This window comes from Phycodurus eques, chromosome 15 (assembly GCF_024500275.1).
Source record: "Phycodurus eques isolate BA_2022a chromosome 15, UOR_Pequ_1.1, whole genome shotgun sequence".
Taxonomy (NCBI): domain Eukaryota; kingdom Metazoa; phylum Chordata; class Actinopteri; order Syngnathiformes; family Syngnathidae; genus Phycodurus; species Phycodurus eques.
Window position 1 is genome coordinate 1,165,739 of NC_084539.1, and position 14,717 is coordinate 1,180,455.

Here is a 14,717-nt window from a genome sequence, read left to right on the forward strand (position 1 = left end):
CAATTGTAAGTGATGCAAAGAGCGTAAGCATCTTATAAGTGAAATCTTTAACATTCGTATTTCAATAGAAGGCCCTTGAATAAAAGAGAGGAAAACATCATTGTCTTACATTTATACACAGTTTCACTGTGTGCTGTATCTCCTTTGATGGGTGTCATTCATGTGTGTAAATCGTTAATGTTCGAATTACCGATACTCAGATGACCACTAATGAGGACAGTACCATGGCCAAGGTTTCACCCACGCAACAAAATGGTAGCGGAACAGTGGACAAAGAGGACTTTCAGTCTTGCATCAATAAGGAGCTCTGCCATCGTATTATGTGTACGTGCAATGTCATGTGTCCACTTTGGGAGGATCAAACAAAGACAACAAAAGATGTTTTTCTTTGGTCCGCAGGGAATAGTGTGATTCACGAATCAGTGATTGTGGACTAGAAAACGGATGACAGTGCATAATCTCCACAAAAAGAAATAATTGCTGGCACAGTGTAACGAAATATGATATGATCCTTGACCCTTGGAAACGCGAACATTGTGCATCATTGAGGAAATGAAATCCCTGTGGTCCTTGCTTTGAAAATGTTCAGTTCCGTGAAAAAGTATTTGTCCCCTTTTCAAATTCTTATTTTTGCATAATTTCCCCACTTTAATGTTTAATATCACCAAACAAATATAAACATCAGACAAAAATAACCCAACTAAACATAAAATGCAGTTTTTAAACGGTGATTGTATTCATTAAGTACAAAAAAGTATTCAAAGCTACCTGGCCACTCCAAAACCATTGTTTTTTTTTTTTTTTTTTTTTTTTAAAGCCATTCAGAAGTTGAGATGCTAGTGTGTTTTGGATTGTTGTCCTGGCTGAGGTCACAAACTGATGGCTGAACCCTTTCCTTCAGGATTTTCCAGTAAAGAGCAGAATTCATGGTTCCATCAATCACAGCAAGTCATCCAAGTCCTGAAGTCGCAAAGTAGACCCAGACCATCAAACTACCACCACGTTCAGAGGTGGAAAGTCATGAAATACATGTACTGTACTTTCAATAGATTTTTCAGGTATCTGTACTTGAGTATTTATTTTTCTCGTGACTTTTACTGCTTACTTTCCAAACTCAACTATCTGGACAAGGGCTGTCAAATTTAAAACACATAATTTATTTCCACCACACACACTCCTTTACCTTAACCGCGGATGGATATCTGAAATGTGGCGCAGATTGCCGTAACATCAGTGATCAGGTCAATGCTTATGCCAGTACAAAGATAAGTGAGGACACTCAGACTGGTGTGCTTGGTGTCAAAATTTGCTTCAAAATTCACCGCGATGGGACTTTCGAAAAATACAAAGGTCATTTGTACAGTATCGAGTACAGCGGTGAACTCTCTTTTCATCGAAGCGCAACAAGTTTAAAAAAAAAAAAAAAAAAAGCCAAAACAAAGCAAAATGCGGTACACTGTGATATATTTGGCGCCTGTGATTAATCGCAGTTATTCAAAATTCAAGTGTGATTAATCTGATCCAAAAAGCCCTGAAGGAACTGTACATCATTTTATTTCAATAGTACAAATAAATGTTTGTCATCAAAATGTCATCAACTTTTCTTTTAACAACATTCAATAAACGTTTGGGAACTGAGGACACTAATTGTTCAAGCGTTGTAGGTGGGATTCTTTCCCATTCTTGCTCGATGTACAGCTTCAGCCGTTCAACAGTCCGGGGTCTCCGTTGTCGAATTTTACGCTTCATAATGCGCCACGCAGGCGGCACGGTGGGCGACTGGTTAGAGCGTCAGCCTCACAGTTCTGAGGACCCGGGTTCAATCCCCGGCCCCGCCTGTGTGGAGTTTGCATGTTCTCCCCGTGCCTGCGTGGGTTTTCTCCGGGCACTCCGGTTTCCTCCCACATCCCAAAAACATGCATTAATTGACAACTCTAAATTGCCCGTAGGTGTGACTGTGAGTGCGAATGGTTGTTTGTTTGTATGTGCCCTGCGATTGGCTGGCAGCCAGTTCCGGGTGTACCCCGCCTCCTGCCCGATGACAGCTGGGATAGGCTCCAGCATGCCCGCGACCCTAGTGAGGAGAAGCGGCTCAGAAAATGGATGGATGGATGGATGCGCCATGCATTTTAAATGAGGGACAGCTCTGGACTGCAGGCAGGCCAGTCTAGTACCCGCACTCTTTTACTACGAAGCCACACAGTTGTAACACGTGCAGAATGTGGTTTGGCATTGTCTTGCTGAAATAAGCAGGGGCGTCCATGAAAAAGATGTTGCTTGGATGGCAGCATATGTTTCTCCAAAACCTGTATGTACCTTTCAGCATTAATGATGCCTTCACAGATGTGTAAGTTACCCATGCCATTGGCACTAACACAGCCCCATACCATCACAGATGCTGGCTTTCGAACTTATGTCCATGACAGTCTGGATGGTTCTTTTCCTCTTTGGCTCAGAGGACACGACGTCCACAATTTCCAAAAACAATTTGAAATGTGGACTCGTCGGACTACAGAACACTTTTCCACTTTGCATCAGTCCATCTTGGATGAGCTCGGGCCCAGAGAAGCCAGCGGCGTTTCTGGGTGTTGTTGATAAATGGCTTTTGCTTTGCATAGTAGAGTTTCAAGTTGCACTTACGGTTGTAGCGCCGAACTGTATTTACTAACATTGGTTTTCTGACGTGTTCCTGAGCCCATGTGGTGATATCCTTTACACATTGATGTCGGTTTTTGATGCAATGCCGCCCGAGGGGTCGAAGGTCACGGGCATTCAATGTCGGTTTTCGGCCTTGCCGCTTACTTGCAGTGATTTCTCCAGATTCTCTGAACCTTTTGATGATATTATTGACCGTCGATGATGACATTCCTAAATTCCTTGCAATTGTACGTTGAGGAACATTGTCCTTAAACCGTTGGACTATTTTCTCACGCACTTGTTCCCAAAGAGGTGAACCTCGCCCCATCTTTGCTTGTGAATGACTGAGCAATTCAGGGAAGCTCCTTTTCTACCCAATCATGGCGCCCGCCTGTTCCCAATGAGCCTGTTCACCTGTGGGATGTTCCAAACACGTGTTTGATGAGCATTCCTCAACTTTTTTGCCACCTGTCTCAGCTTTTTTGGAACGTGTTACAGCCATAAAATTCTAAGTTAATGATTATTTGCTCAAAACAATCAGGTTTATCAGTTTGAACATTAAATATCTTGTCTTTGTAGTATATTCAATTGAACATATCCATCCATTTTCTGAGCCGCTTCTCCTCACTAGGGTCGCGGGTGTGCTGCAGCCTATCCCAGCTGTCATCGGGCAGGAGGCGGGGTACACCCTGAACTGGTTGCCAGCCAATCGCAGGGCACATAGAAACAAACAATCATTCGCACTCACAGTCATGCCTACGGGTAATTTAGAGTCTCCAATTAACGCATGTTGTTGGGATGTGGGAGGAAACCGGAGTGCCCGGAGAAAACCCACGCAGGCACGGGGAGAACATGCAAACTCCACACAGGCGGGCCCGGGGATTGAACCCGGGTCCTCAGAACTGTGAGGCTGACGCTCTAACCAGTCGGCCACCGTGCCGCCCCAATTAAATATATGTTGAACATTATTTGCAAATCATTGCATTCTGTTTTTATTTGTTGAACACAACGTCCCATCTTCATTGGAATTGGGGTTGTATTATTGTGTTGAAAAAAAAGTCAATGAGATTTAATTTTTTCTTTTTTAATAAATCTGCCAAAATGTCAACAATTGAATTTTTTTTCTGTCAATATGGGGTGCTGTGTGTGCATTAATGAGGGGAAAAAAATTAACTTAAATGATTTTGGCAAATGGCTGCAATATAACAAAGAGTGAAATATTAAAGGGGTTCTGAATACTTTCCTTATCCACTGTATATAAATTCTAATAATTAAAAAAACTTGGGGGGTTTGCAGCACAGATAGAAAGTCTGTTATGGTATTACGTCAATGTTTACGTTGTTGCACTTTGTGGCACAGACAGCAAGTTTGTTTCCTAAACTTCACAGTGTCATTTAGTTAACATTTTAAACAGTAGCTATTTTGTTCGAGTTGTTCTTTGTTTTTACATATTTTGTTACTTAATTTCTATTTTACAGCACAGACCGGAGACTATTATTATTTTATTCTTTCACGATCATAATGTCCGTTTTTTGTTTGTTTTTTGTTTTATAAATATAAATATACCTGATAAGTACGTCTCAGCGTGATCATGTAAACGCAATTGTTTTGTCACTAGAGGCAGAAAACGCTTTTGACAGAGTTAACTGGGCTTTTCTTTGTGCAGTACTTCACAAATTTGCCTTTGGTGATTCATATGTTCACCGGATCGCAACGTCATACAACTCACCCAAAGCAACTATCGCCACGAATGGGGTCACATCACAAAGTTTCACTTTACAACGAGGACCTCGACAAGGATTGCCACCCAATCTCACTTTTAGGGCATATAGCAAGGGGTAAAAAATAAAAATGTTACCTCAAATTACCCATTCAAACCCACTTTAAAGTGGTTCCCAAATGCTAAAACTCTGCCATTTTAAATTTTTGACTCTAAAAATAAGAAAAATAGAATCAGGCGAGCGACTCTTTAGAAAGGTGAAGCAGAAGGGGCGACTTGACGCACCTAACTTCAAACACTATTACTAAGCTAGCCAAATACAGTACCTCATTAAATGGTTACATCCAAATGTTGAACAACAATCTTGGCTGGAACTAGAACAGAAAGACTGCAACAGCACCAAACTGTCAGACGACATCACTTATTCAAAAATAATGCATTCATGTCATGTGAAAGCTTATTCCAAGAATTTCCCTCTGTCTGTCCCCTAAAACCTTTTTTTTCTGTCCAGCTGCATTTTCAATAAACGTCATAATATATATATTTTTTTTTTTAAATGGTCACGTGATGTTCCACATTTAATGGCAGCAACACTTGACAGTGTAGTTGTGACGTTCATTTCGGTCAACAGCAGAGGGGGATGTTGCCCAAAATGGAGGCCCCCTTAGACCGATGAAGATGGATGACTTGTTTTGTTGAATTCTGATTGCACTAACACAATATTAATCAGACTTCACTACTGCTGGCACATACAACGTATACTTGCACAAAAAGATTTTTTTTCGTTCCCCTTTGACTGCACTGCAGATGCCGCGGAGAAACGATACCAGGGGGTCATCATATGTTTACATATACACAACAAATTGATGGATAACTAGTTTTGAAATCAAGGATAATATGTTTGTTCAACTGTTGTTCGAGGTATTCAACAATAAAAAAGGGGGTCGGTAACAATGTTATTATTCATTAAATCTGACAATTCAAAGTTTTTGGACAGATTTTAGCAAGAATCGTGGCAGTTGTCGCATATGATTTGCATTCACGGGCCACATAAAACGATGTGGTGCACCAGATCTTGCGTTTGACACCCGTGGCCAACACCAATCTATATTTATCAACAGTCACCGTGCAATAACAAACACAAGTGTTACCTTTGGCTGGTTGCAGAGGTATCTGCACAGTTCACCAATATACTGGAAAACTGTCACTTTATGTTCTCGACAGTCACTCCAGAATTGTGAGGCTGAGAACTTCTTCTTTAGAATACATGTTGCACCTGCGATAGATCAACAGCATGACAAAGATAACATTATTAAACGGTAATCCCCCTCAATATCACGGTTCAGACTTTGCGGTTCAATTTTGACGAAATTTTGCCTTAGTTCACGATCTATGCTCCAGTTCATAAACATTCTTAGCATGGACGCGGAAGGGTCCGTGTGTCGCACATTACAGGTATTTTTGCTTTTTGCTCTAGATTAGCCATCAATAATTCCAAAGAAACGAAAAAAACAAACACCTTGCAATTGTTATTAGGAAGGCTAATTGTATTGCTATTGAAAAAAAAAAAGAAGGAAATGGCAAAATGTAAGAATGGTGTTCGTGTTTGTGATTTCACTGCACAGTTTTTTGTTTGGCAAAATCTACCATCTGTTTATTGTAATAATCAATGCATCCATCCAATTTTCTGTATCCTCATTAGGGTCAAAGGCGGCTGGAGCCTTGGCGAGCTGACTTTGGGTGAGAGGCGGGGTACACTCCGGATTGGTCGGCAGCCAATCCCAGGGCACATATAAACAAACAACCATTCACACCTCAGGACAATTTGGAGTCTTCACTTCAAGAGGAGGATGCCACATGAATAGCATCCTCCTCTTTAAGCACTCTCATTCTGGAAAAGAATTGACGAACGTAATTAGTAAAGTAATTCAGTTACCTTTTCAAGGTAACTGTGGCAACAGTGCTAAAACGTGAGAGTAACAATAGAGGATGTCCGTTGCAGAGGTGGGTAGAGTAGCCAAACATTGCACTCAAGTAAGCGTAACTGTTACTTGAAAATAATGCGACTCAAGTAAATGTAAAAAGTAGTCCTCCAGAAAATACTTGAGTAAGAGTAAAAAGTACACAGTGAAATAATTACTCAAGTACTGAGTGAATAGCACAACATTTTGTGGAAATAAAACATTTGCAATTTACTGTATGTATGTATGTGTTCCATGTGTTTATCTAGTGTTAATACCAATGCCATGGAAGCCCAGTAGAAGACGACGTGTGAGGTCATGTGACTTTCTTTTGTCGTTTGATTGTTGAACGAGATTTAAACGTCACTCGTGCCTAAATTAGATTGGCACGGAAGTCGAAGTCATAGTCTCGCGCACGAAATAGTTGATAAATAAGCAGTAATTGATCAATAAAAGGTAGCGAGCGACATTTAGATCATCGTAACGGAGTAAAAGTACCGTTACCGCTAGCTGTCAGCGTTCAAGGAGTACGAAACAGCCTATGACGACGGCGAGCCCCCCACAGGAAAAACTCATCGCATCGATACGATTCACGTAAATGAGTTTCGCCTATTATGAGTTCAAAATGGCGAATTTCGCAAAGGCAAATCCCCAACCTCAGAACTGTGCGGTAAGGCACTAAACCATCCATCCATCCATTTTCTGAACCGCTTCTCCTCACGCGGGTCGCCAATCCCAGCTAACTGCGGGTGAGAGGCGGGGTATACCCTGAACTCATTGTCAGCCAATCGCAGGGCACATATAATCAACCATTCGCAATCACATTCACACCTACGGGCAATTTAAAATCTTCAATTAACCTAGCCTGCATGTTTTTGGGATGTTGAAGGAAACCGACGAGTGTGAACTGAATGGGTGGCAACAATGGGAAAATGAAATGTCAGTATTTTGAGGGTAGTAGCCCGTCAGCAACATACTGAGCAAAAAAAGAGCTGAACTATGTTTTTGGACCTTTGAACTTAAATGAAAATTTTGAATTATGAACTGAACTAGTTTGCGCAGAAAGAGAAAGAAACTTTCCACCTGTCGCCAAACATTCGGGAGATCGGCCAGCTTGCCTAAATTGTGTTCCACGCACGCAAGTCCAACTTGCGGTCTATTAAAAGTACAGATTGCCGCATATTTGGGTTTAAATTAACGAGTACAGGAACCCCCAGCTCCATGCATGCTGTAGATTCCCCTGTTAGATCCAGTCAAATTTTCGATACAAATTCACTACCTGTATCATTTGTGCGTGTTTGGGTTCGACAAAAAAAACCTCTGGTTATCGAGAACTCTTATCTAATCCCTGTAGCAGCCTTCAGATTACGAGACATAGAGGTTTTCGTCACTTTGTCCTGATGTTTTCGACATCTAAAAAGAGATGTGGTGACCCTTTTATGAGATAAAATAATTTGATTTTAATGCCAACCGGAAATAGAATTAATTATTTACGTTTTTATCCAAACCAATTATACAGTGGGTACGGAAAGTATTTTTCACTCTTTGTTATAGTGCAGCCATTTGCTAAAAAAAAATCTGTACATTTTTTTTTTCCTCATTAATGTACACACAGCACCCCATATTGACGGAAAAAAGAAAATATTGAACTTTTTGCAATTTATTAAAAAAGAATAACTCAAATATCACACAGCCATAAGTATTTCGACCCTTTGCTCAGTATTTACTAGAAACACCCTTTTGTGCGAATACAGCCATGAGTCTTTTGGGGAATGATGCAACAAGTTTTTCCTGGATTTTGGGATCCTCTGCACTTCCTCCTTGCAGATCCTCTCCGGTTCTTTCATGTTGGATGGTGAATGTTGGTGGACAGCCATTTTCAGGTCTTTCTAGAGATCCTCAATTGGCTTTAAGTCAGGGCTCTGGCTGGGCCATTCAAGAACAGTAACGGAGTTGTTCTGAAGCCACCCCTTTGTTATTTTAGCTGTGTGCTGAGGGTCATTGTCTTGTTGGAAGGTGAACCTTCGGCCCAGTCCGGGTTTTTCGTCCAGGATATCCCTGTACCTGGCCGCATTCATTTTTCCTTCGATTGCAACCGGTCGTCCTGCCCCTGCAGCTGAAAAACACACCCACAGCATGATGCCGCCACCACCATGCTTCACTATTGGGACTGTATTGGACAGGTGATGAGCAGTGCAGTTTTTAGCAAACTCCATGCAGGCTTTCCATGTAGAGGGGCTTCCGACGGGCCACTCTGCCATAAAGTCCCGACGGGGGGAGGGCAGCAGTCATTGTTGACTTTCTCGAACTTTCTTCCATCTCCCAACTGCATCTCTGGAGCTCAGCCACAGTGATCTGTGGTATCTTCCTTACCTCTCTCACCAAGGCTCTTCTCCCCCGATTGCTCAGTTTGGCCAGACGGTCAGCTCTAGGAAGGGTTGTGGTCGTTCCAAACGTCGTCCATTTAAGGATAATGGAGGCCATTGTGCTCTTAGGAACCTTAAATGCAGTAGCACTTTTAAATGCACTTTTCTAACCTTGGCCAGATCTGTCCCTTGCCACAATTTTGTCTCTGAGCTCTTCAGGCAGTTCTTAAGGCAGGCAGTAATTGTTTAAATGTTTGCTGATTTATTTAAAAAGACAAACTGAAATATCACACAGCCTTGAGTATTCAGACCCTTTGCTGTGACACTTATATATTTGACTGGGGGGCTGTCCATTTCTTCTGATCATCCTTTAGATGGTTCTACACCTTCATTGGAGTCCATTTGTGTTTGATTATACTGATTCGACTTGATTAGGAAATCCACGCTGTCTAAGACCTTACAGCTCACAGTGCATGTCAGAGCAAATGAGAATCATGAGGTCAAAGGAACTGCCTGAAGAGCTCAAAAACAGAATTGTGGTAAGGCACAGATCTGGCCAAGGCTAAAAAAAATATTCTGCTGCACTTAAGATTCCTAAGAGCACAGTGGCCTCCATGATCGAAATGGAAGACGTTTGGGACGATGAGAACCCTTCCTAGAGCTGTCTGTCCGGCCAAACTGAGCAATTGGGGGAGAACCCAAAGATCACTGTGGCTCATCCACACGCAGCATCAGCACTGGAGCACCCCAAGGTTGTGTCCTCTCTCCCCTGCTCTTCTCTCTCTACACGAACGACTGCACCTCAACGCACCCGGCTGTCAAACTCCTCAAGTTTGCAGATGACAAAACTGTCATCGGCCTCATCAAGGATGGTGACAAGTCTGCATATCGACAGGAAGTGGAGAGGCTGGAGCTGTGGTGCGGCCCACACAACCTGGAGCTGAAGACGCTCAAGATTGTAGAGATGATCGTGGACTTCAGGAGGAATCCTTCGCCACAGCTGCCCCTCACGCTGTCCAGCTTGCCTTGTGTCAACCGTCGAGACCTTCGAGTTCCTGGGAATTACAATCTCTCAGGACCTGAAGTGGGCGACCAACATCAACTCCGTCCTCAAAAAGGCCCAGCAGAGGATGTACTTCATCCGGCTTCTGAGAAAGCACGGCCTGCCACGGGAGCTGCTGAGGCAGTTCTACACAGCGGTCATCGAATCAGTCCTGTGTTCTTCCATCACAGTCTGGTTTGGTGTTGCTACAAAAAAGGACAAACTCCGACTGCAACCGACAATCAAAACTGCTGAAAAGATTGTTGGTAACCCCCTACCCACCCTTGAGGACTTGCATGCTACCACAACTCAGACAAGAGTGTCCAAAATCCTCTCGGACCCTCCACATCCCGGTCACCAGCTCTTCCAGCTCCTTCCCTCAGGTAAGCGCTACCGATCAATGTAAACTAGAACTAGTTTACATTGACATTCCAACAGCTTCTTCCCTCTTGCCATCACCTTCTTAAACAGCTAATTTATAATTCCATTGGAACATGCCACCAATTCTTGACTTGAGTTCGTTGTCACATTTCTGTGGGGCCAATTATATATTATTCGTGCACTCACTGTAGTTGTCTCGCCACGCTACACTATTTGCATGTGTGTTGTTGACCAATACTGGCCACTCATGCCAGAGTAGCATCTGCTCCATTTGCACACTGACTGAGGAGTATCTGCAACATTTGCACAATCAACATTATCCCAGATTATCGTACTACTCGCTTGAGGTCTCGGCGCCCTTTGCACAATGATCATTGTACCGGATTATTGCAATATTAGTTATTCGAACTGCTCTAAGTGATAGAGGACTCTGCATCTTTTTGCACAATTGTCAAATTTTTTTTTTAAAAATGTACCGGCATTACCAGATAACTAGGAACCCTTTATTGCCCAGTGACTGTTTTTCTCAATGTCTTTATGTCTCAAAAGTGTTCTCTGTCAATTGACTGTCTGTTGTCGTACTAGAACGGCTCCAATTACCGGAGACAAATTCCTTGTGTTTTTTCTGGACATACTTGGCAAATAAAGATGATTCTGATTCTGATTAAACTAGTAGTGTCGCTCGTGCACACCACTGCTATTTTTGATTGTAAGCATAAAGACATTAGCCGCAGAGCACGAGAGCATTCTTGCTCGTTTTAAGAGATGAAAACTGTAACGCCTCAGGCTACCGAGTCCTAGCCTCGCAATATCCGGTCCACAGCCCTACAACTGATGCACGTAAGGATCCCTGGAGGATTATGCATAAATTATGAAGTATACAGTCATATTTCACGCCTTTACGAACAGATATCCGGTCACATCGGTTTACTGTTCCCAAATGCTATCTCCCATCAGGTGGGGAAAGCATGTCAAAGAATGTACTTCCTCAGGAAACTACATCAAGCCCAGCTCCCTAAACACCTACTGATTCTACAGATCCACCATGGAGAGCCTCCTCACCGACTGCTGCACAAGTTGGTTCAGTAGCTGTACTGCGAAGCACAAGACGAACCTGCAGCGGATGGTGAAAGCAGCAGAGTCGGTGATTGGAGTTACACTACCGACTCTCAGACACACCTACGCTGGCAGACTACTGCTGAAAGTCACTGGATTCATTGAGGACCCCTCCCACCCTGGACACTCACCTTTCTCTCCCCTTCCCTATGGAAAACACCACAGGACATTAAAGTCAAGAACCAGGAGGCTCAAAAACGTCTACCACCAAGCTGTGAAATGCATTTGCCTCTCACACCCAGCCTCCCGCCCCCACTCACCTCCAACAGTAAGAATTAATGACTACACCCATCTTTACACATAAGTGCAATATAATGAAGATCTGTGCAGTATTGTCTGGTCATAAATCTGTGCAATACAGTACCTGAATGTACAGTAAATGATCCCACTACTACCATATCATATTATGGAATATGGGCATTCTCCTAAATGTGAATAACTGTTTATTAAATAAGTGTGTCTTTATCATTGTGTGCTTATATTTTTCACCTCAACACTCCAAATTGTGAGATGACCAGCTGATTTTCATTGTTACTGTGACAGTGATAATAACGTTCTATATAGGGCTGCACAATTAATCGAATTTTAATGGTGATCGCAATTTTGGCTGCCACGATTAAATAAGCCTGATCGTCTGAGATTATTATTATTTTTTTTTTACATTTAAAATGCGTGCTCTGCGGCATATACAGCACATTCTGAACTTAGTCAACCAGCCACCAGGGAGCGAAGGCTTCATTGATCTCCCTAAACAAGCGAGCGGGTCCGAGCACTCTGCAGCAGTAGCCTCTCAGTCACTCTCGGTGGAATTACAAGAGTGAATCATGCCTGGAGAAGCAAGCACAGCAAAGATTGTAGGTAGCGCCTTGGAAAGGGATGGACATCTGTTTTCTGGACCTGTTTTGATTCAAGGCAACAGACTTTAATGAGAAGCCATGATATGTCAACAAGTCAGCAGAGTTGTCTGCCCCAGATTATAAATCTGTTCAGGCATCTGGGAAAAAAAAAACAGGCTGAAAAACATGTGATCCCCACTATTTCTCCAAAGTGACATTAAGCACACTGAACGAAGGCTAGCCAGCCTGCAGTCGAAGAGTTCAAGTTCATACTGTAGCGTACAGTGGGTATGGAAAGTATTCAGACCCCCTTACATTTTTCACTCTTTGTTATATTGCAGCCATTTGCTAAAATCATTTAAGTTCATTTTTTCCCTCATTAATGTACACACAGAAAAAACGGAGTTGTTGCACTCTGCAGATTTATTAAAAAAGAAAAAACTTAAATGTCACACAGCCATAAGTATTCAGACCCTTTGCTGTGACACTTATATATTTAACTCGTTGTGTTGTCCATCCTTGAGATGCTTCTACACCTTCATTGGAGTCCAGCTGTTTGATTATACTGATTGGTCTTTATTAGGAAAGCCACACACAGTCTATATAAGACCTTGCAGCTCAAAGGGCATATCAGAGCAAATGAGAATCATGAGGTCAAAGGAACTGCGTGAACAGCTCAGACATAATTGTGGCAAGGCACAGATCTGGCCAAGGTTACAAAAACATTTCTGCTGCACTTAAGGTTCCTAAGAGCACAGTGGCCTCCGTAATCCTTAAATGGAAGACATTTGGGACGACCATAACCCTTCCTAGAGCTGGCCGTCCGGCCAAACTGAGCAGTCAAGGGAGAAGAGCCTTGGTGAGAGAGGTAAAGAAAGGTCACTGTGGCTGAGCACCAGAGATGCAGTCGGGAGATGGGAGAAAGTTCTAGAAAGTCAACCATCAATGCAGCCCTCCACCAGTCAGGGCTTTATGGCAGAGTGGCCCGACGGAAGCCTCTCCTCAGTGCAAGACACATGAAAGCCCGCATAGAATTCGCTAAAAAACACTTGAAGGACTCCAAGATGGTGAGAAATAAGATTATCTGGTCTCATGAGACAAATATATAACAAAGATATAACGTGTTTTAGAACTAGTGCCCTGGTTCTAAAACACATAGACCCCCCCCCCACTGCAGTTTATGGTAGAGGTTGACGCCCTGGACACCGGAGCCGGAGCCATCCTCTCCCAGCGGGACCCTGAAACCCACAAACTCCACCCCTGTGCCTTCTTTTCTCTCCACCTGTCACCCTCCGAGCGGAACTACGACGTAGGAAACCGTGAGCTACTGGCAGTTGTGTGGGCCTTGCAAGAGTTCACCTCCCTCCAGCTCTGTGGAACCTGAGTCCATCCTTCCCCCTCCTGCTTTGTTGGGGCCACCACTTGGGAGATTGAACTGGTGGTTAAGGAGGCTCAGAGGACCCAACCCCGGACCTCCAGACAGTCTCTTCATGCCCGATTCTGCCAGTTCTCAGGTGCTTCAGTGGGGCCACAGCTCTAAACCCATCTGCCATCCCGGAATCGCCTGAACCATCCAATTCATCAAACAGCACTTCTGGTGGCCCAGCCTGGCTAAAGACACCCTGGAGTTTGTCCTAGCCTGCTCTGTCTGTGGCCGGGGAAAGGCTTCACATCAGCCTCAAGCTGGTCTGCTGCACACCTTACCCATCTCGAGCCGCCCCTGGTCCCACATCGCCCTGGACTTTGTTACCGGCCTTCCCCCCTCTGAAGGTAACACCATCATTCTTACCATCATAGATCATTTCTCTAAGTGTGTTCACTACGGGCCCCTTCCCAAGTTACCTTCTGCTCTCAAGACCACTGACCTTCTTGTCATCCACGTGTTCAACTGTTTATTGTACTTTTTCCTGTTACCGAGATCATCCATCCCACATCTGTACAGTTAAATTTACCCCAATCTCTCAAGATCCATCCCACGTTTCATGTATCCCTGGTCAACCCTGTCTCCACTAGTGTTCTCAGCCCTCTGGCTGTACCACCTCCACCACCCTGACTCGTCAACGATCATCCTGCCTTCACGGCGTCACGCATCCTGGTTGTACGGGCCCGGGGGTTTCAGTTCCTCATGGACTGGGAGGGTTATGGTCTGGAGGAACCTTTTTTGATTCCACGTAAGATCTTCCTGGATGACTTGCTTATTAAGGATTTTTATCCAGCTCACCCGGGGAAGCCCGGGAGGATGCCAAGGATCGGCACTGTGGTGATCAGCACTCTGAGCCCCCTGTGCAGAGCATGGGCGCCGCACCGTTCCTCTCTCTCCTTCCCTCTCCACCACTGGTCATCTCCTCGCCTGCGCACCTGGTTTCCATCAGCACTCATCACAGCCTGCACTTAAGCCTGGCAATCCCAGTGTTCCAGCGCCAGAGTATTCCTGCACCTCCTTGGTACACCGGCCAACTCTTCGCTTGAGTATCACTTTCTGAAGAAAGTTATTTAACTACCAGTGCTCATATTTACCCTTGTGGCTTCTCCTCCTCCTCCTCCAATGCCTTCCAGTGTCTCCTGCAACGCCAGCCGCCTCACCACACTACAAGGCTCACTTACCTGCTCATTTATCATCCTCCTGCACTCTCATTCTCCCATGGACCACCCTCACAG

General features: G+C 43.9%; 1 protein-coding gene across 2 annotated transcripts in view; it reads right to left on the reverse strand.

Moving 5' to 3' along the window:
* Positions 1-14,717, reverse strand: part of slc27a6 (solute carrier family 27 member 6) — a 68,287-nt gene that overhangs the window by 38,642 nt on the left and 14,928 nt on the right. For both annotated transcript variants that reach the window (XM_061697738.1, XM_061697739.1), the window contains exon 4: positions 5,509-5,633. In XM_061697738.1, coding sequence (XP_061553722.1) covers positions 5,509-5,633 — 125 coding nt within the window. The remainder of the gene's footprint in view (positions 1-5,508; positions 5,634-14,717) is intronic.